At 45.5% G+C, this 27,020-nt stretch overlaps 1 protein-coding gene across 2 annotated transcripts in view; it reads right to left on the bottom strand.

Moving 5' to 3' along the window:
• Nucleotides 1–27,020, bottom strand: part of MGLL (monoglyceride lipase) — a 65,760-nt gene that overhangs the window by 22,318 nt on the left and 16,422 nt on the right. For both annotated transcript variants that reach the window (XM_075513897.1, XM_075513896.1), the window contains exon 3: nucleotides 20,730–20,836. In XM_075513897.1, coding sequence (XP_075370012.1) covers nucleotides 20,730–20,836 — 107 coding nt within the window. The remainder of the gene's footprint in view (nucleotides 1–20,729; nucleotides 20,837–27,020) is intronic.

Here is a 27,020-nt window from a genome sequence, read left to right on the forward strand (position 1 = left end):
AATCAACATCTGGAAAAGTCAACAGACTGTGCCTGTATTGTCAGTACCATGTAAAGCAAATGTTCCACTGGCAGAACAAATACACACAGGAAGCACCTCTGAGTTTATCCTGCAGATTCCTACTCAACCAAGCGGCTTCCTTGCCCTGAGAACAGACTTATCACAGCAAGGGAGCCTGTTCTGGTTTCATCTCCCCTATCTTTTTCCATTCCCCAACCAAATGGAGTCTGATGCACGGAAGGCATTCAGCAGTGTCTGCCCTCCATGCGTACGTACTCTTCATTTTGCCTGCAGGTGAAGAGCAAAGGCGGGACAGAGACACCGGAGCGAGCTGAGAAGCAGGGTGGGCTGTCCTAGGCTTTGCCATGCCACCTTGACTCCCATCAAGTTGCCACCTAGGTCAGCTGCTGTGCTGCGCTGCATTTTGTAGCTAAACCTTGGAGGTGAGCTTTTCAAAGTCCATCGGCCCGAGCCTTAGCTGTGCACCATCTCGCTCATCCTCTCCCACAGCTCTGGTTTCCGCAAGAAGGAAAAGCCGTGGTTAGGCTGGAAGGGAGCTGTGGAGTGCTCCAGCTACGCCTGTGATCTGCACCATCAGCAGACAGGACCGTGGGGCACAGTGCAGAGTAAACCTGCTCTGCAGTATTTCCAAGCTTTACACTGTGAATATTTAATACAAGCCTAAGGCCCTTCCAGGAGAACTACTTCCACATCAGATGGAAGCATTAGGAACTCAAAGGAGAGGGTTCCCTCACACCACGGCTTCCATCTTTACGTTCCTCGAGGATCTGAAATATAGCTCAACACGTGCTTATCCTTCGTAACTTTTGTCCACTCTTCTCTGTCTGGGTAGTCCTCGGCACCCCTTCTTTCACGCCCCCTGTACAGATACAGTGAGTACACTGGGTTTCCCATGACAATAGGCACATTATAAAACCATTCGATATGGTACGCAACAGAAGTATCTCTCCACCCTTGATGTTTTATGTATGGAGCGTCTACCTAAGAATTACAGACGGATTCTGCCTCTCTCTTACCAAAAGGGAGTCTTGTCCTGAACACACAAGTCCATCAGCTTCCCTATTCCTTCTCAAGTTTAAGAAAATCATTTTTCTTTCAGCATTTGCTGGATAGTTTTTATTCACTTGCCTCACACAAAGAGTGCAGCAAACTGAAAGCCTTCTCCTCCCACATCAGAGACACATTTGCAGAGCTGAGATATTTTTAGAATAGTGCACACAGAGTTATATTGTTTGTTGTCTTGGTTAGGGGAAAAAAAAAGAAACAGGCAATTTTCTATACTAAAATTATTTGTGCCTTATTGCTGGGGAGCAGAGAACTAGTCGTCTTGCTGAAGCCTTTTAAAATTTCTGTATTCCAGAGATGACAAACAAAATGACCTGGTACATATCAGAGCGGTCGTTGAGTCTGTCTGACAAGGCAAACTGTTTCTGTCAATGTTAAGAGCCAATTCATCTCTAATGGATACAAGCACGGTTCTTTTGGCTTTAGAAGACTTGCCCATTTCTTATGCTGTTGCTGAATTTGGCTCTGAATTACAGTTCCTTAAAAGTCTTCCTGGAACACTATGATGTTGCTCATGAAAACATGCCGAAAAAAAAACATCTGAGTGTTTGTTTTGCAAAATAACGAGCTCTTCATAGGCTGCATTTACAAACAGCAGTCACTGTGGCCAGAGGAGAAACGTAAGCGTCTCCTGGGGCGTCATGTAATGAAAGGGGGCAAGAGAGGATGAAAAGCTGCCCATAGCATAGTCACTTCCCAAGCTGCTGGGATTAGGGTAGCTTTGTCATCCCTACCACCAAATCAGTATGCTGCTGCTGAGCGGCTCCTGGAAGCTAAGGAAGGCCCATGAGAAAGGAATATGGAGCCCGGTTCCTTCTCCACAAAGCTCACACACAACAGTATTCCCCTCTCTTCCTCAGCAATGCCACCTCCCAAGCCAGCCCTCAAGAATATTAAAGCAAAAGCCAGCTGAAGGGAATGCCCTTCTCCACCAGACTACTGGGATCCACGAGGTGAAAATGCTGCACGAAGCCGGCGTAGATGGTTGAGCAGCTGTTGAGTTCCTCTGCGAAAGAGTTTCTTTTGGTGATGGGTGAAGCGATTCCTATCTAATCTCTTTTCCCATGGGATGAAAATCACAATATAAATGTAAGATATATAATCAGTGAGACACAACTTATGGTGCCTCTAAGGAGTCTTCTAATCCGGCACTAAGTGATTTTATTCAAGGCCCTATAATAATTTTTAGCTGTTATTCTTGCAGTGTTGCACTGAGATTGTGCCCTCTTTCATGAGGAACCGATAATTTCCTGAAGTATAGTTGAGGTGACTTTATTTAGCATCAGAGTTGGTCTTCAAAGACTTATTCTGGGGTGGCATAGAACCAGCATCAGTGCTCAGATACTGCAGAAAAAATTGCATGGACTTTGCTGGAGTTAATCCAGGGTCGCACTAGTTCACTTGACCTATATGCTGCTGATCTTTTAAGAACAGAGCAGGGCCTCTTTTCTGCTCTCCACATATGGCTTAAGATACCACTAATGGTAGCTAGAGTTTCTCACTCGCTGGAAGAGGAGAGCAGCCAAGGACAATGTCCCTGCTATTTTAATTTAGCTTTAAAAACATGTATATAATTTTCTTCTCTTGTTTTAGTACCATAGAATCCAAAAAAAGGGTGCAAACTTTATTTTTTCCCAGATGAAAACAAGGACGAAAGTCCACTTGCATTAACTTTCTGATCCAAGTTCCAGCTTTCAAACAGCTGGGGCACCAATTCAAAATGTCAGGGTTTTCAATGAAAAAGCCAGCGCTGGAGTGGAACTGCACACTCCCCTTCCCCTTCCCTGCCCATTTATTCCAAAGCACGGCTGGCATGTGGGTTGGCTCTCCAACACGCACATGCTATTAAGTCCTAAATGACAGCTTGTTTAACTAGAAAACATTTCCATTTTTTCCTTAACAAAGGCCATTCATTTCTTGCTCTTCTATTTGCTTAAAGACGGTTTCATTTGCCCTGCCCGAGAGTTTGCACAACCCGCCTGATTGTTCCCCTCCAAATAGCGCTGCAAGTTAATGACCCACCTCTTGATCTCTGAGCAGGGAGCCTTGCCCCGCACGCTGCCGCACGATCACGCGAGCTAGTTACATTGCAAAATCCATACGTGTGCCTTGAATATTTTTATGCTTGAGAAAACAATCGAAGCAATTCATCTCAGGAAAGACGGTCCTAATTCTTCCCTGCTAACAGCAGATTAGGCATCAAGAAGAAAAGAAGATGAAAGCTGGGTCGTGTAGCGACTGCCTCCATGCTGTTGACGAATGTCTTGGGGGACAGGCACAACTTCCTTTCAAGCTCTCTTCAAAAGGTTCCCCTCCACGCAGACCACCCATTGGGAACCCGCAGCAATAACAAAAAAAAGAATTTAAAAGAGCCGTTTTCCACCCAATTTATTTACATGTTAAAATAAACACGAGTTCCCATATAGAGCAAGGGCTCCCGGTGGGTTCTGTTTAGTCTGTGAGATTCTTGTCGCTGGAGTACAGCATTTCTCTATTCCAAAGCAATCTTGGCACGGATTTTTTGGTTATATAACTTTTTAAGCAACCGGCAAATGAATAATAATAATGCTTCTAAAAAGTGGGAATCGTGTTCTAAGACACCAGCAAGGTGTTTCACCAATGAATCTGCCAAAAGGTCATTAGCAAACCAGAGCTCCCAAACTCCTGCATTCAAGGTCAGTTCTCCCCACGGGTTGCGCTTCCAGTTCTCAATCAAGCCCTCCGAAGGGAGCTTTCCCACAGAGTTAAAGAGATTTTCCGCTTTTTGCTTCGCTCCTTTGCCTTGCCACATGGCAGTGCCACCCTCATTAGAGTGGATTTGTCCCTGTTCCTCACAAGGCATGAAGGAAATACCGCTCTTCCAGAGCTGACAGCTTTTTATATCCACTTTGCACAAGCTCAATGAGTGAGCAGCAGGTGGATTATCTGAAATAAGGGTAGGCTTTTTTTTGTTTGTTTTTTTAACAGGGTACATCCGCACAGAGCTGTAGCTCACTCAAACCCTACCAGACCTGACCGGAACCTGCTTTTCCCAGCAGCACAATTAAGAAAAAACCCTTCTGATTAAGCGGGTCCGGCAGGGAGCATTCCTAGGTGGGACAGCCCTGCCCAGTGTGCCAGAGCAGAGTCCCACGGCTGCCAGCTGGCTCACGGCTGGATGGTATTTAGACGGTGCACGGGGAAAGTCACGGGGAAAGTAGCATGGCAGAAAATAGCTCTACTAAATTCGTCCTGCAGTAAAGCTCTTGTCCTTTCTTGGTAGGGATGCATTTCAGTGTTATTGTTTCAGCTGCTTTTTAGCGCTTGGTACCCGTTTCTCTGTAACTCTTCTCCCTGCAGCTCTGAAATCCTCACGACATCCATATTTACCAAACAAGCCAGGATCAAACAGGCAGGTTATTGCTTTCTGTGCTCTATTACTCGTTTCAAACCGTGGCTGGTTGACAGTAGACAACGAATACTCGCTGGCGGGTCTGCGCTTCAGTAAACAACGCCCAGGTACGAGTGTTGAGCTGTTGAAGGTTACGGACCTGTATGTTGCTTTCGGGCTGTGCAAGCTACTTCGCAATCAGTCAGCGAGGGCGTATTTGCAGCTCAGAGAAAGCTCGCCTCAAAATCTGGGCAGGATAGGTCCAACGTTCATGAAAAGGCACAGGACGGTAGTCAAAATAACAGGTCGTAATTTTGTAAAAAAATTACGTAATTTTGCAAAAAAATATCAGGCAGTCTCAGTTCAGAACGGCCCCCAGCCTCCTCTCCCTTCCCCCAGCCCTTGGCTGAACTGAGCATGAACTTGGCACCGCTACGCATCAGGCTGCCTACTCCTTAGCATTAGATGCACTGCCAGGGTGTCCCGGCATGCTTTGTCTTTGATAAATTCAGAACCAGAAAATAAATGCAGTGTGGAGAACGTCAATTTTAAGGGATCGGGGTTGAGAGCATTAGTCTTTGTACCATCCACAATTCAGCACTTCTTTTAAATTTATTTTTGAAGCTAAACAAGGATTCTCAAATCGGAGAGTACTGCCAAGCCCTGAATAAATCCCAGCATTAGAGATGCTGAGGGTATAACAGCTTTCCCCACGAACCGAATCTGCAGACGGTATCTTCAGAGAAATTAACCCCCGAGTGCCACCGGATGGGCTCTGTGGCATGAGTTTTAACGCCCTAGGAAATCTCACCTTGTGGTTAAAACAGGTTGTTCCCACTCATGGGGCAATGCTGACGGAGGGCGGAGTAAAGCACAGGCTTAGCTCGTACAGAATAACTTTTCTGCATTGTTTGTGAAGTGGTCAAGTTTCCAGGTGCAAACCTGAATACAAGTTCAGTCAAAGGACATGTAGCTACCAAACTGGTCAACCAGCATGTAATTATCTGAGATATGATTGCTTGTTTTCCACCCACAACCCCATTCCTTAGCAGTTCCAAAAGCAAATGCTTAGCATTTGGACATAAGAAAACCCTATACAGTTGCAGTTTAACCTTTGTTCTTTTTCTGCCTCATCCCTTTAAATATTGGTGAGATATTTTATTCTAAGCTGCTCTCTTCACTGGCTGAATCTTCCTCTCAGCCTGTGAAGAGCCATTCACAGTAACAGTTTTGCATTCTTGGAGCTCAGGGCTTTTCATCTGCAAGCCCTCTGGAAGTGGCTCGGTATCACGTTCAGATTTTGCCATGAGTACCCTGAGATATAGTGAGGTGAAGCGCTTTTCCGGAGATTCACGACGAATCTGTGGCAGAGCCGAGCGCGGATTTCCAACCACCTTCTTGCATAATCTACTACTGCAATACAGAGTGAGCCACATCCTGATCTGAATCATAGAGGATTGATCACATGATTAATGATCAATATGATCGACGGAATGATCGAGAGATATCCATGGCTACTAAAACTGCTACTCTATTGAAACATAACAGACCGTAGGCCAGACCTAAAGCTATGTGAAATCCGGGGAAGTCTTCAGAATACCAAGCAAAAGAGCTTTTCTAGTTCAGGTCACTAAAATTTGGCCACAGCTGGCACAGACCTCAGCTATCAGCTGAGGACTGGCGGTTGCTTACAGAAAGGGGTTGGTGAGTTCTCATTCGATGTCTTAGTGCATTACGAAACCAAAACACCTCCACTGCAACCGGCTCCTTGACCGCCAGACTGCACAGAAGGCTTCATAGTGGGCTCCACACACACCTTCAGGTAAGACTTCTCCCAGCTGGCCTTAGGGTTTGTGAGATCTTTTTGCAACTCATTTTGTTATCATAAAGATCTCTCATTCTGTTATCATATCTCATTTTGTTATCATATCTCATTTTGTTATCATAAAGAAGGAAGGTGCTCAAGGCTGAAAGGAATGCTACTGTGATGCTGGAAAAGCTCATCTGAGTTGGAGACTGAACCAGAGGCTAACCAGATGTTCTGCTTTTCTTTACTAACGGACTCGGAAACTAAGAGGATCACACTGCCAGAGGCTTTCAATTATGAAGATTAATTTTTTAAAATTATTAAATCATTTTTGCAAATCACCAACCATGATTCTCATAGTTCCCTGTACACCCCTTTATCAGCTAAAATGATCTTGTCTTCTCTAAAATAAGAGTCCAAGACACGTTAGCTTCTCACTAATATAGGAAAAACAACCTTAAAACCCATGAGTCAAACCCTGGCCCCACTGAAGTTAGTGACATTTAGCTACCGCCTTCAGAGGGTGCAAGTGTGTATTCTGTGTGTAGAGTTGGAGGGCTCAAGCAATTATGAAATAAACCCCCAAACCACATAAGAATCACATTATAAACGTGGTTTTAAATTAAAGGCATTCTGAAATTAAGGAGAAGCTGCAGTGCTGAGCTGGGAGCGCACACATTGGCACCATCCCTGAAGGAGCAAGGGGCGAAGCTGAGGGCATCCGGTACGTACGAGATCGGAGCGATGCTCAAAGGGGGAAGGAGAGGCAGAACCAGGAAAGGTCCAAGGGCTCTGTGGTACATAAGTGAGAGACGTCAGTGGATGTTAACGCTCTGCCAGGCTTTGCAGACAAGGTGTGAGACCAAAAGAGAAATGCTCTTAACTAACATGTTGTAGGTAACTAATAGATGGAGAAGAGAAAAACATTGGCACTGAAATATAGAGCCCTGAAGTGGGCAAAAATATACTGGGGCAAAAAGTGAGAAGTTTCTAAGAGTCAGAGGAGCAAGAGCCCGGAACAGCCTCCTCCGCTGGAACAGTGTTTGCTAGCAACCAAACTTGGTTAAAACCTGAGCTTTGACCAGTTGTGAAAAAGACACAGGGCAGCTATCTGCAGGGAGAAAAGACTAGATAACCCCGGGAGTGTCTTCCTGTCTGTGCTCCTACTAAGAGTATGTTTTAATAAACAAAGAAATGTCCTGTGTCGCGTTCAAAATGAATGTGCAATAGGAGGAACATGATTAACTGAAAAAACCAGACACTGTAACCAAATATGTTTCTCTGCAACATTCAGACTGATTAAAGAGGGAAGAATCTGAATATATGAATCGAAAAAGGATGAATTTTCCCTTCGTTCATTGTCTATTTTGCTTCTGGGGCTTGTTGCTGCAATCTTCACTGTCTTGTTTGCAGGCAACATTTTGGTTTTTATAAAACCCAAAGAGAGCATTGAACTAGAGAACATTTGGGGTTTTATAAAAGTCTCTGCATCTTTTGTAATAAGAAAGATGTCTATTAGTTTTAGGACTTGTGAGCCAGTCCCTTAAAAGGGCTCACGGTCCGTACAAACAGAGCTACTCCCAGGAAAATCAACAGGGCTAGTTATTTATGGAGGAAACCCGCCAATTTGAATCAGGCATACAAGCTCTGTGACAGCACGCCACACTTTATGAATGAGCAAACAATCAAACAGCGAACGTTAGAACTACAAAGTATAAAAAAGCAGTATACGGGCTGCTTCTGCGTCTTTATTTTGGCAAGCGTAACTCCGGCCCCAACCCTCAGCCTGATTTAAGAGGGTGGGCCATTAAGGGACATCGCTGAAGACGGGGAGGCTGGGGGGGTTGATGCCTCGCTTGCAAGGAGCCCGTTGTTGGTTTAGACCCTGTAAGAGCTCATGGCATTTTACAACGCACTAGCAAACAACAGTGCAGTAGGTTTGCCTGGGGCAGGCCCAGGGAATCCGTTAACAGCAACGTTTGGTGGAAAAGAGAATGAGACTGCCAGTTTTGATCAAAGCACACAAATGCACGGAGCTAAAGTGAGCCCTCCCATGACTTCAGACTGCTGCTTATGTTGTAAGGAAAATCAATTCTCTCATTCGAAGTTTTGAAAAGTTTTGCTTGCTTTAGTCAATAATTTCCCCTGATACCGTAGCTGTTCAGTTCGGCAAGAACAATTTTATTCAGTGGTTTCCAATGCAGGTAAGGCACAAAGTGCATTAAAAATGAAGACGAAATGACAGTTTTAGGCCATTTATTGACTGGTTATACGTTTTACTTCTCTTTGTAAAGCTGCCTGTCCTTTGCCTTTGTTCGGTGCAAATAAGAGCTCTCTTTGAATACCACACTCCTTAAGAAGGCTGCTCCTCCAGGTAGGCGCTGAACTAGACACTAACCCGAGACGGACTGGGCTCCTGTGACTCTTGTTATCTACCTAAAAAGGTGTTGATGGAAACCAGGCTATGTTTTAATCCAACAGGAGTTATAGACACAAAAATATATTTTCTCCTGGACTTTTCAAATGGTGTTCAGTAACTTGGAACAGTCATTTGTAGCTCATCAGGATGAGAAACTCCACATCTGTATGAAGATACATTTATAGGTGAGGAATCATCAGTAATTAGCTCCTAAAACAACCTCCTCCAAATTAGACGCATCTGACAAATAAACAATAGGAAAGCTAGTCACATTAATGAAATGCTGTTGCTATGGAAAAATTGTCCCTGTAAAGGTGAAAATAAACACGCTTCCTTTTTCTCACTGTGCAAAGACATCAAAAAGCATCTCCCTGAAGACGAAGCTGTTCCTAATTGTAGATACCATTAAAGTCTGCTTTTAAGAGGGTCATTTCTTCACCCATTTCAAAACCTCCCGTGCTTTAATTTTGGAAGCAACATCCCAAATGCTAGGAGGCTCTTTAGTTCATAAAGAACAACTGAGGCTGGAAGGGACATATGGAGATTATCTAGTTCAAACCTCTACTCCAAGTGTTTCCCATTCAATCAGGTTGTTCAGGGCCTTGTTGTGTTGAGCTTTAAATATCACCAAGGCTAGAGATTTCCCCACCCCTCTGGGTCCTGCTCCAGCATTTGACTGCCCTCATGGTGAAAACATTTTTTCCTTGTATCTAATTGGGATTTCTCATGCTGTGACTTGTGTCAGTGCCCTCTCATCCCATCACCGTGAACCTCCAAGAAGAGTCTGGCTCTGCTGTCTCCACATCCTCCCGCTGGGGACTTGTAGACAGCAATAAGATCTCCTCCTAGCCTCCTCTTCTAAGGCTAAATAAACCCAGTTTTATCAGCCTCTCCTCGTACATCTTGTTCTCCAGTATTCTACTTGTTTTGACAGCCCTCCTCTGGCCTTGCTCCAGTATGTCAATGTTTTCCTTTTACTGGGGAGCAAATTGGACCCGGCGCTTCAGATGTGGTCTCACAAATGCTGAATGGAAGAGAATAATCACTTCTCTTGAGTTGCTGGCTATAATCTTTCCAATACAGCTCAGTATGTGGTGGCCTTCGTTGCCACAAGGTCACACCGTTGACCCACGTTCAACTTGTCTGCAAGGATCCTCCAGGTCCTTTTCTGGAAAGCTGCTTTCTATTCATTCAGTGCCCAACCTTTAATGCTGAACGGGGTTACTCCACCCCAGACGCAGAGCTTCACAAGCGCCTTCGTTAAAACTTCATAAGGTCCCTGCTGGTCCAGTTCTTCAGCCTGTCAAGGTCCCTGTGAATAGCAGCCTTGCAGCATACACTCACTTTCCACAATTTGGTACCCCTGTAAACTTGCTGAAAGTGCTCTCCATCCCATCATCCACACCATTAATGAAAAAGGTATATGCAACATCTACTTATTTTTTCCATTAGAGAATACAGATTCCTCTGATGCTTCTCGAGGCCAAAGTCCTTGCTGAGATGAACTAATGTCCTGCCATGGATGACAGTAAAGGAAATGACCCCTGGAACAAAGTCTGAAGCAAGTTTGATGTCTGTCCAATAGCCCCAGATAACAGACATAGCTAGCAACATGAAGTGATCTGTTCTCTCAGCCTTAGCTCTTTAATAACATCTGGTCCTTGTCCTTCCACCCTCAACCATCTTGCATGCAGATGTACTCCTCCAGCTAGCAAAGCTGGTTATGGGAGAGCAAGTAAGCTGTTGAAAACATTACACGAGGCTGTCAACCCTCCGTCACTAACAGGAAATGCAGTTACAAGTTACAGGCTGAACCTGCTTTCTGACATGGTGACAGAGTTATCCTGGATTTACCTGAGCAGCTGTGAAAGCAGAATTTGACCCTTGATGTGGGGATTGATATATATATATGTAAAGACTGATTACAGGTGACGACTGCACAGATCTTTGAGACAACAAAACAACAGGTAGCAAAACGAAATGAGCTCAGTTCAGTCAAGGCTATCTCCTCTTTAGTTTCCCCTCTTCACCAAAGTGAACCCTTTGTCCAAATAATGGATGTTTTATTCCTGATTATCATGACCACTCGTCCAAAATTCCTATAACTTAGTCCCAACATTGTCGGCACCCCACACAAATTTAGCGTCCCGCTCCTCTTTATCATGGAGGGTATCTCTCGTCTGAGAGGCAGAATCACAGAAGGGAGGCCAGAAGAACTCAACCCTCACGAGAAGAACGAAGCCTTTTAAGTTTCCCGAATGAATGACAGGTCTTTCCTCTGTCGTGCCGTCCGTCTGTTAACGGTTAACAGTGACAGGTTGAGGAGCACGGTCTGGAAGGTGGCCAGTGCCGACAGCTCCACGCTCAAAGTCGTCGTGCTCAAAAGGGAGCACTCTGTTCCTTCTGTCGCTGTGTCCCCTCTAACTGGGGCCCGTTGTTACAGCCTCACGCCTCCTTGTGCGAAGGCCAACAGCGAGGCTTTGTTCAAGAAGCAGCTGCTGAGAAGATGTACTATCTCATGGAATGACCCACTGACATTTCTCCCTCTGCTCGTTAGTAAGCAGTGAATAATTAGGAGAAATAGGGCAGACTGCATGGCCCGCTGCTTTCAGAGTAAAAAGCCAGCTCCTCAGATGCCAGTGTGCCCCAAAAGGGATTCCCCCATAAAGTGGGCTTGCAGCAAAGCCAGGGGAGATGGCTCTGCAGCACCTTCTCATCACCTGATGGAGTGAGGAACGGGAATGGCTCATACCAGGTGGATGGGGCAAGGCTGGAGCATAGAGTGTCCCAGCTTCGCTTCACAGGGAGCTCAAACCCACACCTCTGCTGCATCGAGAGCAAGCTCAGCTCACCTGAGCCAAAGGTCCCGTTCAACTGGATGATACGTCGTTGTTTATTCACTAATCTATTGTTATAGGGTGGATCTACAGCAGTGAGGAAATGGTTGAGAGGTTGGAAGGAGCAGAGTAATTGGGGGAACTGAGGAAACCGTAACCATTCGTTTGCAATCTTTACTGCGGTCCAACACGATCATCCAGGGATGTCCACATATAGGGGCAGTGATGAAGGAGCATCCGTGCTGCCTTCCCCCATCCAAACAATGCCCGCATCCAGCTCTGGGTTATAGCACAGCACTTATCTGCCTGTCTTATATCACAGATTATACCACAATTAAATCTGACTTAAAAAAAAAAAAAAAATTGGTCAGATAAACAAGTAGATTTCTTTGAGCAGCCCAGGTTCGGTTCGATACGTTTTCATAGCACACGTTAGTTGCCACTACATGTCTGATTTCAGGTGCTCTTGCTTCTATGTGTCAGTGCTAAAGGTGTAGCCAGGCCTCATAATTTCCAACCCCCCCTTGCCTAAAAGAGAGGTGCAGGACCATGTTTTCCCCAGTTTTACATCAGCATGGCTTCAGCACTACCCTTGGGAGGTCCACGAAACAAAGAAAGTCTCATCCCGAGTGGAGTGGAGGGGAAACACCTCTGGGTATCTCCTTTCCTAACCCAAATGTTTTAAGCAAAACACTCTACTGCGGCTTATGTGTGCACCGTCAGATACATCGGCTGCGTGCAGCCTTACCGGCTCTTTATTTTTAGTTTGCTGTGGTCTAGCTGCTTCCTGGCTCGACAGTGTTGTTTCATCTGCTTTCACAAGACAAACAAAATAAAAGCCCCACTCGCATTTCCAAGGCGCAGCTTGTGGCTTACTCTAGAGCATGAGAGGCCGTAGGTTATTTGCTTTCATGGTTCACCTCGTGTTTTCTTGCTGTTGTGTAGCTGCTCTCCTCAAAGGGAAACACTGCTTACCACCCTGAAAGATGCCGTGCGGTGCAGGCAGATTCGGGGCTGTAGGATTTGAATGAAGGGCGAGCGCTGAAGATACAGAATCACTGCTGAGACGACTTCACCCGAGCAAGACTGGGCTGCAGAAGCCTGTAATGAGCTTCTCAAAAATAACAGTAATAGCGTGCACACCTCTGATTAACGAAGCCAAAGTACTTAACAATTGCCTGCTATGCCACAGGATACTCCCCCGAGGTTGGGCTCCACTGTATTCTGATACAATTACAGGCACATTTCAGCAATATTGTATTGGTAAGAGGTGTCTCCAGGCCACTTTTTGCTACACAAGGTGTGTGGCCCCTCTGGGACGTACTATCTCATGACCACCAACAGAGCCCAACTCCATGCAGCAGTCTGGGAGAAAGCAAGAGAAAATACACTATCCAGTTGAAAGAGCGTGTCTAATGCATGGGGAAAGTTCATCTTTTATCAGTATGAATCATTTCGCCTATAATTTCAAAGAGGCTCAAACTGAATGACCGGTTTTCCTTAGCAAGCTGTCACTGCTGCTCTGAGATCCGGTGCTACAAGACCAGTCACTCCAGAAGAGCTGGAGGCGAGAAGCGACTGGTTTCACTTCGCCTGGAGCTCATCAGTGGTGGGCAGGCTGGTCTCCCAGTTCATCCTGAGTTCATCTTGCTTTTTGGTCTTCAAGTTCAGAATTCACATCTGTGTTGGGAGAAGCGCACGCCGCAGCCCCACTTTACACGAGAACCCCCACAACCGAACAGAGTTAGAAAAGGGTGGCAGAAGTAAGTTTACTCAGTAGCTATTTGTTTTATAGGAGGACTTAGCTCCAGGTTCTTAGAGTTTTCTCACGGCGTAAGGAATTACGTGGAGTACTGCAGTATCTGAACTCTCACCCTGTAATTACGCTCTGTGGTTTCACCTCCTGCGTGCCCCACACATGCTAAGCATTCCTCACCGCTGCCCTGCAAGGCAGATAAGCCCGACTGCTACCTCTGTTCAACATCTGGAGAAGGAATGGCTAGGGAGAGCTAGGCTGGCTTGGGACCGTACCGAATACGGAGTCAAAACAGGGATAAGGGCGCTGGCAGTGCTCTGCCAGCCAGGCCAAAGAGCCATCTCCTCTGGGATCCTCCTGCTAAGAGCAACCTATAGAGGATGCTTAAAAGAGAGAGCATGAGAGGCTGGGCAGACCAGGATGACTCTTCTCTGGTATATCCCCTCGGTTTCTGTCTCTGCCCGCACGCCACGCAGCAGACATCGGTGCCTGCTTTTGACATCGCAGCCGTGTTTACGACTCAATCTTCCCCCGGGTTAAAAGGGGAGAATGGATGAATTCCAGACAGGGCTCACGGGTCCACCTGACACCTCACGTGGATCAAGGGTCAAAGAATCATTTAAGTGTCGCCTTATACTCCTGTTGGTTTTGCTCTGCCGTGAGCTTTCAATCTAGCAGTTTTCAGAGCTATACGCACAAAGATTTATGTCCACACACTTGTATCATGGTGGGACAGATTAATCACCCCTTAGCAGCTCTCTCTCCACTCCAAATGAGTTATCATAAAAGACTGAAAGACAGACAAGTTGAGATAATTTGAAGAACAAAAGGGCTGATTTCCCCATAGGGAATGTACTTGCAAAGTTTAATCTGAAGCTCTGAAGAACTTCCTTCTTCTTTGCTTGACAATCCTAACGAACTATCAGCGGCAAATGCCCCCGCAGCAGTCCTTACCTGACAAACGTGAACGGGCTCGGAGTCTTCAGATTGGAACAGTTAGTAAAACTATTAAAAGAAAGCGCTTTCCTGACTCTTGAAGAGTGGGGTTTTATGCAGAGGAAATACATACAGAGAGAGGGGAAATACATACTCTCCTCCTGCCCTTGCAGCCACCACTCCAGTCTGTGAACTGTAACAGCATTTTCCACCCCCCCACGACACTCGGGCGTAGGAAACGCTGTGATTTTGCACGACTGCAGATCTCACTGCCTGCCAGCCTTATCATGCAGTTGTTACGCGATAATCTGACGCTAAGGACTTCAGACACGCAGGGTGATGGTGAAGAACAGAATAAAGAAGCGCTGCAGGATGTGGAAGATGAAAACTAGTGAGACACAAAGGCCAACAAGAGAACCCGTCTCTGACCACCCTTCCCCTTCCCCACGAACACCCTCAGTGTCACTCTGAGAACCACCAAATCTGACTTTTACATTGGGTCTCAGAATTTAGGTTCCTGCCCTGTTGGGGTTTCTTTATTTTTATTTTTTTTACACAGTTTAAAAGTTCTGCCAGCCATGCTAGCCTACTACGGGAGCTCTGCCTAGAGCACGCAGTAGGTTCAGGACGTGTATTTATGCATGGGGCTGGGCACCACTATGAATTTCTCCTAGGAGAACAACTTCCCTGACTTCAGAAAAAGCCCAAAAGAGGATGCACTACCACAGGTACACAGCTACTGCTATTTTCTCTTGCCTAGCCAAGGAGAGCGTCCGTCTAAGGATGAGCGCATCAGCCCAGAGTATGGCTGCTGGTACGGTTCAGGCAGTGCAACTTCGTGTGCAAGCAAATCCCCGTTCTGTGTGCGGTTCCTCCTGCTGCGGGGGCACGGATGAGAACAGGGTTCATGGGGAGAACAGTCATTTTGCACTCCTGCAAATACTAACGTGTCCAGACCCATGGTTATTTCCAGTACTGCATATAGAAGATTTTATTTCCAGCAATGTTCAAGTATTACGCTGAAAGCCCTTCTCTAGGAAAAAAAAACCAAAAACCACAAATACCCACAACCCATTGTAAGCCTCCTGTCAAAGGAAATGCAAACAATGAGTGCCATTCTTTTCTATCTCTGCCGAAAAGCAGTTTACACTTTTCCTGCTCTAGTGAGGTAGACTCAATCAGAGGAAGCAGAAAGAGAACAGACTGCTACGGGTAAGCGGGCCCACACCCAGCCTCGCCAACAGTCACCGAGGAACAGCGATGCTGCTCTGCGAGCAAACCAGCTCCGAATAACACTTGCCAAGGCGATCCTGACTCCATCCCTGGAGATCGCCCCGAAGCCCGATCACATCATCAGGGAGCGCTGCTCTCCAGGAACATTCCTCATGCTGGTGTGCATGCGCCGTTACTCCTCACTCGCAGTGCTACCCTAATTCTTGCTCTTATTAATGCTGACATCCTTCTTAGTCATTACCCCCCCCTCCCAGTTTGACCATGTTTAGTCCTTTTTAACCTTTCTGGGTAGACCAATACTTCCCAGTGCTATGAATAAATAAAAGCCTTCTGTTCTCATCAACAAAATGGTCTTTTAACAGTTGCAAGAACAACATAGCAATCACTCGGAAAAAAAACCCAAAACCAAAACAGCTAATATTTGATGCATTTTAATATATCCGCCTCTGGCTATTTTCTACTTTTTAGAAATAAGTGCTTCATTAAATAGAGAAAACAGTGAGAAAATTAATGGGGAGCACAAGCAGCAGTAGGTGTCTGAGAGGGACCTGCTAACCCATCAGAAATGCTCACCACACACAAAGTAGCAGCAGGGCTGAAAAAGAAAGCTGAACTTCAGTTAGAAACATCTAAGGAATATGAATAAGCTGGTAGAGCGGCAACCTTTCCCTTTGCTTTGATCTGATGCTACACATAACTCAAGAGTGCGAAATTCAACAGCTTCAAAGCGGGTCGAAGAGTCGGAGGTCTCCATGTACCAGGACAGGTAGAAGGTTTATTCCGCCTGGAGAGAGAGGGAGGTTGGAGGGGCTGGCCTCAAGCAAATCTAAGGGCTAGGACCCGCTGCCAGGTTAGGGCTAAGTATTTCACCTTCCTCATCTTCACGTAAGACAGCCACGTTACCCGTTAAGGAGCACCAGCAAGCCCAAGTGAAAAAGAGGGCCAGTGCCAGTGCTGTTAAAAAGTGTAAAAGAGAGAAGTAAATACATTTTTGCGGCCCTTGCATCTTGGAGATGCTTTTGTAACTGCTAGTAGTTGACATGTACTTTTGAAGGTGAAATTGCGGTTGTTCTGGGCTCTGGCCATGTAATGCAACCATAAAGAATAAGATCTCAGCAAATGAGATGTTATAGGAAGAGAGATGAGGATAGCTGGAACATCATGTGCTTTACCAACTGAAAATGCTCGGTATGAGAAAACAAAGCCACATTCTCTACCCTTTATTCTCATTTTCCTTGGCTCTCAGCTTTACAGATCCCTAAAAATACTGCATTATAACTAAAGGAACTGCAATCTGCCTGCGACCGACTGAAGAATTACAATATCACTCCAGTTTGATGCATCTCCCACGGGTATTCCTTCTAAGAGGGCTTTCCTAAATTGATTGCCAATAACCTAATATGTTTCTCTGTCTCTTTTTTTCTGTCATCAGAATGTTGCCATAATAAAATAATAGTAATATAGAAAGGAAATTGAAAGAGAGAGATATCATTTCGAAATACCTAAAGCTTGCAGAAATGTATCCCCAGAAGCCTTTACTCTGCCTTCACGAAGCTGCATGCCAAGTAAACCCAGAAATCATGGGAAACCATTACCTGTCTATTAAAAACACCATGTAAAAGACCACAGAAAAAAATGCTGTATTATAAAGAAATACCATTTTCCTCTTTCATGGGGTTGATATAAAACAAAGCAATTTAACAATATTAGATGTAAGGCAGGGTTAAGAGGTCTTCTGGAATTAAATTTTCACCACCGCCGTGGAAAATTTCTAATACGTATCTATGAGGCCCAGCGGTCTTGGGATTACTATGAAATACCCAAAAGAGTAAATGCACGAATCCTGACATACTAAGAGAACTGAGCCAGTGGTACCTTATACGGGTCAATACTAAGACACAAATTTGGGTAAATACTGTTACTCCGTGAAGTGCCAACCTTTTTGCTGAAGCCTTGCATGCCAGCAAACAGTGGTGCAGAGCAGCCTTCGGCAAGATTTAGAGCCGGTGCGTAAGCTCCTACAGACTGAGCCGTATAAATGGAAATTATTTTTCCTTCTTTTGACTGAAGGATAGACACAATATAAATCAGTCAAGTCACGCATACTACAGCCCTAGTAACTTCCCAACTCATTTGGGAAATCATGCTAGCCACGCTGTGGAACTGCATTAATAATCTCACAGATAATGCGTCTATATTGGGAATTTTATCCATGAGAATACCAGAATCAGAAAAAATGCCCAGGTCAGGAAATCTACGCCAAGCTCATAAGACTAAGAGTCACTGTGAGAGACGGGGAACAGAAAGCAATTGTTTTGCTAACACAATTGAGTAATTAATATTACCCAAAGATATCCAAAGGATGGGACGCAAAGGGGGAACACACTGGTGAAGCGATTTGGAATGGACAAAATGGTGGAGGAAAGCTCTAAACTTCCCAGTCTGACCTGAGCAAATTTGGCAATGGAGGTGTTTATGTCCTTCAGCTCTCGCTGGTATCCAGCTCAGGCTATATTCCTCCAAACAAAATTTATCCTCACCGCTTACCTCCTCAGATGCAAAGATTATTTTATAGAGCCTGAAATACGTTAATTGCCTTTCTAACTCACAGTGAATCTAGGCTTAGTTAAATTAGCTCTTTGGGTAACACGACTGTGTCTCCATTGTTCTGCTTTCAGGTTCCTCTTTACCCTCTCCCCGTTGCTGATGAAGAAAAACCAAACTGACTTTACAAAGGAAACTGTAGGTTTGACAGGGAGAATGAAGTTGTTAACTGGCCTGAGCAACCAGATCTGTACTAATTGAAGTGACCTAATTAATCCAGTAACATCAGTCTATAGAAAAAAACCATGAAATATTTATGCTTCTCTAGTCAAAAAGATAGTCAAGGAAAAAGAGAGCAGATAACTCTCTCTCTCTACAGAACCAAAGCATGCCTGACAGGAACCTTCAACCCAAAGGCCCTTCTCCATCAACCGAAGAGCCATTCTCCGTATCAAATCCATGCAATAAATACAACGTTTTATCATTTCTTCTAGGTTTGTTGCTTCAAATATTGCTATTTTAACTCTACTTCTTAAAACCTTTATCAAGTTTTAAGGGAATGAGGAACTAAGGCGTGACGTTAAGCATGCACAGCGAACAACCGCAGTCTCTTGTAGGCCCGTGGCGGCTCTGAACAAATTGCTTGTGTGTCAGCAACTTTTTGTATATATTGTCTGTGGTCTACTCACAGCAGCTGCAGAGGGGACAGCACGTGGCCTGTTTCATCGCCTTTCTCATGAACTCTATGCCATACAGATAAACAGAGAGGAATGGAGACACTTTCTACTGGGATTACTGCAGGCTCCCGCTAGCCTACGTCTAACTCAGAAGGAAGTATATCGAAATGAATGAATCAATGCTTGGAAATATTGTGCCTATATAGGGAGAAAGAGACTCGTGTGGTCAGCAATGATACTTCTGCACGGGTCAACTGTCTTTGTAAAGCCAGCCCTGAATATGGAATGTGATCGATTGTCCAGAAAAAACACAGTTTTTATTTATTTTCCTTGCAAGCTGTCCTGAGGACTAGGTATTCTCTTTTTCAGGGAAAATATAGGGTTAATTTTTGCACATAAGTGCAGTACTGTGATTGAAAGGGAGTCATGATAGCAAGTGCGAGGGGAAGCCTTGGTCACCCGGATTCAGTAAGGTTTTACCTTTCCTCTCGCACACTAAGTGGTGCAATGTCTCACATGCTCTAACTTCTACCGCATTCAGGATCTTCAAGCTCAAATTAAGCAGTCCTGTCTTTGAGGAGATCTAGGGGCAGGTTTGAGTCTCACTTCAGCCAAGTAAATGGCAGTATACTTCCCAATCTATTGCAGTATACTTTCCAATGTCAGGGGAGCATCTGCCAGAAGATCGGATTTACACTAACTGAGATTCATCCCGTTTGAACCTGACAGCTCAGAATCTGGCCTTGCCTTTTGTCCACTGCCATCATTAGTGAGGAGCGGCTGAGGACCTGGGGTTGTTCAGCCTGGAGAAAAGGAGGCTGAGGGGAGACCTCATCGCTCTCTACAACTGCCTGAAAGGAGGCTGTAGAGAGGTGGGGTCGGTCTCTTCTCCCAGGTAACAAGTGATGGGACGAGAGGAAATGGCCTCAAGTTGCGCCAGGGGAGGTTTAGACTGGATATTGGGAAATTTTTCTTCACTGAAAGGGTTATCAAGCACTGGAATAGGCTGCCCAGGGCAGTGGCGGAGTCCCCATCCCTGGAGGTATTTAAAAGCTGTTGAGATGAGGTGCTTAGGGACATGGTGTAGTGGTGGGCTTGGTAGTGTTAGGTTTACGGTTGGACTCAATGATCTTAAAGGTCTTTTCCAACCTATGCGATTCTGTGATTCTGTGATTTTGCTAATATCTAGAGTGACTCTTGCAGGGAGGCAGCGATCTGCAATGATAAAAACAAAGCAAAGACTTCCAAGCACAAGGAAGCCATAAAGTTGCAAGAGTCAGGTGTGACAGGAGGCTACCAAAGAACCAGGACAGATGGTTCGAATACGTTACCGGGATGTCCCAGCTCATGTGCTACAGGAGATCTGGTGATACCCAGCATATCTGCGTCACAGAATGGAGCACAGAGCAGAGATCTTCAAGCCAGAAGAGGCTGGGACAGTTAAGTCCACATGGCACAGCATTGCCCAGACCCACTGGCTGAGGCTGCAGTGGCGTTGCTGTGTTATCACAGCCTTGCGTGCACTCAAGCTGCTTTCTCATCAGAGCTGAGGTGCGTACCGCCAGCTCCGGTGTCTCTGCTGGACTGTGGAGATGTGTCCAGAGAAAGGTCCGTGATGTCTCCATGCCTGTCCATGTCCCAAGGGTGCTGTCTAGTTGTACTGGTGTGTGAAAGCTGTGCTGTCATTTCAGCCTCCCCTCTGGGATCATTTAGGACAACGAGCATGGACCCAACAGAAATGGCTCCTAGTCCCACTTCCACAGCGGATAATAACTCCTCGCCCCCCAAGAGATAGGTGAAAGAGAAATAATCCCTTAGACAGAGGTTAAAATAGCACCAGCAGTAATATCAATGACAAGGCTGAGGAAAACTCAAGGAACAGGGATAGCTTTTTTACAGATTCAATATGCAGATCTTTACAAAGCAACAGATGATCCCTTTCTCATTTATGCTGAGGTGTAAATATTTTATTAACTCTTCTCTCACTGCTGAGTAGCTTTAATGGCATTTGCTTCAGTAAAGTCCTGAGCTGCTGTAAATCAAGTACTGTTTTAGGCTACTCACCATGGTCATGGGCAAAAACAAACAAGTTAAGTCCTGTCAGCCTCTGGGCCAAGTCATCATAGCGGCCGCAGTGTTCCCCAGCGCCATGAGCGATAAACACGAGGGCCCTAAATGGAGCATTAAGGTATAAATCATTAACTTGGCAATCAACCCACAAAGGCTTCAGAGCTGCAAGTGAAAACAGCATATTCAATTTAGGAACAGCATTTCAGACATCAGCAAATACAAGGCAAGTATATAATGGCTGAGGTGGGTTTTAACAGAGGAGAACCGATCGCCATCCTGACCTGCCATCGACCTGGTCTTCACCAGGGGTTAGCAGGACAGAGCACATGGATGTCACCTGCTCATGGGACAGACACTGCCCTTTCCCATTTGTCTGCCACCATGGTCTGCTGCAAGGTGAAGATGCAGATGGGCATCAGCATCAGTCCTTCAGCTGGAGAACTACGTCTATGGGCACCAGCATCAGTCCTTCATCTGGAGAACTACGTCTATGGGCACCAGCATCAGTCCTTCAGCTGGAAAACTACGCCTATGGGCACCAGCATCAGTCCTTCAGCTGGAGAACTACGCCTATGGGCATCAGCATCAGTCCTTCAGCTGGAGAACTAAGTCTATGGGCACCAGCATCAGTCCTTCAGCTGGAGAACTACGCCTATGGGCATCAGCATCAGTCCTTCAGGTTGAGAACTACGCCTATGGGCATCAGCATCAGTCCTTCAGCTGGAGAACTACGCCTATGGGCATCAGCATCAGTCCTTCAGCTGGAGAACTACGCCTATGGGCATCAGCATCAGTCCTTCAGCTGGAAAACTACGCCTATGGGCATCAGCATCAGTCCTTCAGCTGGAGAACTACGCCTATGGGCATCAGCATCAGTCCTTCAGCTGGAGAACTATGTCTGGGGCTTAAGGCGTCTACACTGCTCCTACAGTGGAAGTGTTGCCATTGATTTCTTTTGGGATTGGTATTTCTCCGTGGTTTCAAATACAAATATTGTCCTTAACTTTATACCTTGCAACATCGATGCTACAGAGCACTCTTAAAGATGAAATTTCAGCTAAAGAATAGGTCTCAAGCAGAGTCCAGAACTTTGGTTGGAGTTTGGAATTTTACCTTTTGACCCCAGTTCTGGTAATTTTACCATAGCATTTTCTGCCCCAAAACAGTTGCTTCACTTTGGTGATTAAAATGACTTACATAGCCACCGTACGACTACAGACAGGGATCATAAGAAACCCAGTCTAATAGACACTTCTTTTTGAAAGACATGCAAATACTTAACTTTGAAGATTCCAGTTTTACCAATGATGCTTTACTTTTACTGAAATGGCATCAAGTGAGGGCGACCGAAGTTGAATGAACCTTCCCAGTGCTTTTACTGGGCTAAGTTTGTATAGAATTAGACTAGAACCATAGCAGAAGTAGCAATGAAATTACCGAAGTTTTGCTGAATTCGACAGGTGACTATTTAAAATCCAGCTTTAGCAACATAAACATAACTTGTTTGTTTAAAAGTACCATCTGTCATTGCAACATCAGCAACCACAAAACAGTTTGAAGGCTACAAGTTAGACATTTGCAGTACATTAACAGTGAAATATTAAATGAACTGACAACATAAAATAATGACAGCAGTTTACAGCTAGTGAATTCCTCCACTTTATTTTGACTGAGGTTTTGAATACATTTTTAGACAGTGTATTCACTGCAATAAACTGCTTTGATCTTAATATATTTAAACTTAAAAAAGATGGTGGATGATGCAGAAAGTCCTGCTCTAGCTCTTTGATTAGCACCTGCTTCAAAGTATTTGCTCACGCTGGACAACTTGAAAGAGCACCCATCGAAACCAGAAGGATGTTACAGGGCACGCAGCAAACACCAAAGCAGCAATGCAAAGATGCTCTGGTGTCTGTCATACTAATTAGCAAGGGTAAGGTTAGGTCCTGTAGCATATTTAATTTGCTGTGCCTTACCAATGTTCCTTAGTATCACTGAAGGTTTCAAAATGATTAGTGTGGAGCAATCATTTCTTCCTTTGTCATCTTCCCAGGTCAATAGATTTGTCAAGCTATCAATGCGCTTGCCAGACAGTCTGATTTTCAGAGTGCAGGGTCTATTATTATAGCTCCAAATACCGAAGAAACGGCGAGACCGCTCATTCCACAGCAGAGAATATTAACTTTCTGCAGCAGAGCCATCGTGGCTTCACGTGTCCCACCTCTCTCAGACACAGGCAGCCCAGCAGAGACACTGCAGCCAGTGAAGGAACAGCGAGTCTTATTCTATACATGCCCCTGAAAATTGGAGGCACCATCCAAATGCTTCTGCCTCCCCCTCCGTGTAACGGTCTGGTATCGCAGCCCTGGCCCTGGGTCACCTAAAGAGACCACACGTGGCGGGCCCCAAGTCCGGGGCTAGCAGATCTGCCAGACATGCAGAAATGCAGGGCTGGGGCTGGGGGTGAAGCAAAGCCAGGCTGTACGCCTGCACCCTCTGCGCCCCGTGGTACGGCAAGCAGCGGCACCGCGCGCATAGGACTCCAACGCAGACACTAAGGAAATGGGAGGGAAAATTCCTGTGTACCCACCACCTTGATATCCAACAGACTCAGCCAGGCTGAGTCTCTCTGCCATGTACCTCCTACCACCTGGCTCGTGTCACCTTCCTTAAGTGTCTTACTTAAGCCCCTGGTTACTCTTCAGAGGACCTACCTTTTTTTCTGCTGACTAGGCAGAGATTAAGGTGCAGCTTGGCTGACTGAATACAGCCCCTCGTTTCTCAGAGAATTATTATTTGAATGTATGCACTGAAATGCATCAAGTGAATGAAGCCTAACGGGAAGCTGGCGAAGAGATCTCTGCTAGGAAATTCTTGCTGTTATTTCATCCCCCTGACAGCAAAGCCCTAATTTTGCTTTCATTCACACTGATGCAGCACCACGACTTTGCCTGACAGCAGCCTGCTAGATGCTCAGCCCCCTCATCTTCTGTGAAACCAGGGAGAAAAGAAAAAAACTTAATGCTTCAGAGAGGCAAGGTGTTCTGCAGCCTCTCCGCTCATCTAGCACAACTGCCAGGCATCGCAGACTGAGCCTTTGGACACCACGGGGAAGAGACCTGGGTCGTTATTTGTCTGCGAAATACTGAATAAAATTCCTGAGACTGTTCGTGCCTTAAGAGCCCTAATGGCAGTAGCTGTCGAGAAGACTTAGATACTTTTGAAATTTTGTCCTACCAATAGTCATAAACAAGGAGTAAAGTTTCCAAATTGTTATGGCAAAACAGAAGTAGCTCGTTTCGTTGTTCAATAAAACGTGAGAGTGGCTTTACTGACTAAAAACTAGGTCACTTCTACCCAGCTCTTAGGCTCCAGCTTTTGGGTCTAAGCACAGGGGCCATACATTAAACACAACAGCTTGAAAAACCGAAATTAGGATGAGCAAGGATTGAAGGATTTGGTTCTTTCACCTTGTCTCCCATTTTCCATTACAAAACAAGTTTAGATTTGGCGAATAATACCTGAAGGCAGTATAACAAATACACGGTGCAACATACTTTCACTAGCAAGCTGGCAGGCAAATACAGCAAATGATTAGATTGACTGACAGCAGTTCTTTACTGTGTGTAAACATTTTTGCAGCCACCCCTGCTCTCGAATCGCAGCCTGCTCTTTCCTAGCGCAATGGCTGGAGTAACAGAATATCAGAGACTGCTTTCCACAGAGTTGCTTAAAATTAATACAGAAACACTTGCAGGCTTTAAGATTTTGTAGGGCTGCAGTGCTCTGTGCGTGACCTCACTGGAAGTTTTGTTTAAATGAGGTTTGCGCGTTGGCCATGTATCAAATGGATCCTGGGGAGAAATTTCTTCACCTCCAGCTCTTGCAATTGCACTGATGAAATCCTTGGAAACGTGCACGTCTCAGGGAGAAAATGTTGCGCACAGCGCGCGAAGCTCTCTGACGGAGACTGACCTGTGCCTGAACCCACGCTACCTCCGGTCTCTCTAACCGCAGGTTGGGGAACCTAACGTATCTTTGGATGCCTCAGCTGCCTTTGGCTGGTGGAACCGTAATTGCTGAGCGTCTCGAAACGGCATTGCTTTGGCATCGGCTCAAGAAAGCACCTGCCCGCACAACAGCACGGTCTCCCCACAGCCGGCAGGCGTGTCTGCACACAAAGCCAGGGTGTGAGCTGCGCGGGAGGAAGCATCCCTGTGCCTGCTCTCACCTAACTAACGCAACAAGTACGGCTATTAAAGGAAACCAGTTTATTGACTGCTGTTTGCAAAAGCAACAGCCGCTTTTCACAGATCCCTGCCCTTCCCATAGCCTGCACCGCTTCCTCCCCGCTGCAGGTTCCTGCCTCCCGGTACTGCCCAGCTTGGCAAACAGATGCAGTTACTTATTACAAGAAGAGGGCAGGACAATACTTGTCTTTACTGTCCAAATCAACTGCTGGCTGTGTTTATTTATCTGCCACGAGGAGGTGATGGTACATACCAATACTGGTACATCTCCACTGTGCTGGTCACCCGTGACTGGTGCCAGTCCCTCCTCTGTTGCCGTTGCAGCTCGCTAAGCTCAATGCACAGCGATGCCGCACGTGCCCTTGGTACAAGGCATGTGCAAACAGCCTGTCCTCAGTCAGGGAGGTTAGGAGTGGTAGGGGCCAGGCTACAACGCAGAGTCGGTGCGCACAAACCCATAGGAACACGTTGTCTTTCCGTCCTGCCTCTCGGCGAGGCCACCAGCCGATCTAAGCTTTAGCTTTTGCAACCCTGCCATATTTCTCCCTGTAGCTTCCCATCCTCTCGTAGTTCACTTCTCGTGTGGGGAGCAGCTTTGCAGGGCAGGAATTCAGCTTTAGGTGCAAGAGCAGAACCGGTTTGAGAGGTTCCCACTTTCTCTATTGCTGGGCACACGTTGCCACCTCTGCCCCTTCTGCCGTGCCAGTACCATTGTTTAGAGATGCAATTCCACAATCGATTGCAGGAGAAGAATTGTGGGAAAATATGGGGAAATAACTGCTGCAGGGAAAATAAACTGCAGCACCGGGCTTAGGCAAACGAGCAAGAGGCCTCTTAAACCAGGGCTCCGTCATTAGAAGAAACATACCTTGAAACAACGCTCAGAAAGCTGCTGTGCTATGAAATCTGGCAGGCCAGAAACACAGCTCAGGACTTGGGTCCTGCTGGGCCCAAGACCCATGTTCTTGCTTTATTTCCAACAAAAATCATGTCGAGACTGAACTAGACGAGGAAGGTTGTGAGCGGGATGGTATGATTTTAACATCTCGTGCCCTCTGGGGACAGAGGCACTACTGTGGGACCCCGTGTGTGCTCTTTTATCGCCAGAAAATAACCCGAAACACTGGGACTAGACCAAAGAACTGAAGACAAGCTTCCTATGACTGCATATATGAAAAATGCAACCTTTTCCACCCCATTCAAAAGCACCCCTCTTCAAGACAATATTTAAGTACTTGCTTAACCTCAGGAAACTTTCTTCAACTCATGAAAGTCAGTAGGACTTACAAAGTACAAGACAAAAGTTAAAAAAGGATTTATAAATGCTGTCCTGAATTCGGACTGTTTTAATCACATGTGGAAGTGATTTCCTGAATCAAGCCCTTGCAACTTAAGCTAAGACCATGTTATTCTATGAAAGGCAACTATGCTTTTCATTTGGTATTATACATGTTGTTACCAGAACCAGATCAACTCTAACAAAGAACATCTGACTTGAGCAGTTTTGAATACTTGACACTAAATTCCTAAAGTAATTTTTAAAAACTGGCAGGAAAGCTCCGAGTTAGCTAGGCTGCCAGAAAAATGACTGGCTTACTGAAATTAAGTATTACACTTGGTTATGTTGTTTCAGCTGATTTATCAGTTCCTTTGTAGCTGGCAACAGCCTGAGCCTTAGAACAACAGTGAACAATTAACCTTTATTTATCAAAACCATTTCACTGGTGGCATTTTTGGACAAGCAACTGGACAGTTGGTCACAAACCTTTTTAACTTGTTAAGAATGTAATGTCATGTATGTATATTTTGCTTCCAAAGTATATTATAATGGAAAATCAATTAAAGGTATGCATTCTTGTGTTAGCTGGGTTAGTGATCCTCGCTGATTATGAAGATTAGTTATCTTTCACATAATAAGATTATGCATTAAGCAGCTTGTAACTTTGTCAAGCTTTAACTGTCATTCCAATTTTCTACCCTTGGTATTTGGTTAAAGATTACCTTTTTTAAAAAATTTTCCAGCTTATCATTTCCA

This window comes from Mycteria americana, chromosome 11 (genome assembly GCF_035582795.1).
Source record: "Mycteria americana isolate JAX WOST 10 ecotype Jacksonville Zoo and Gardens chromosome 11, USCA_MyAme_1.0, whole genome shotgun sequence".
Taxonomy (NCBI): Eukaryota; Metazoa; Chordata; class Aves; order Ciconiiformes; family Ciconiidae; genus Mycteria; species Mycteria americana.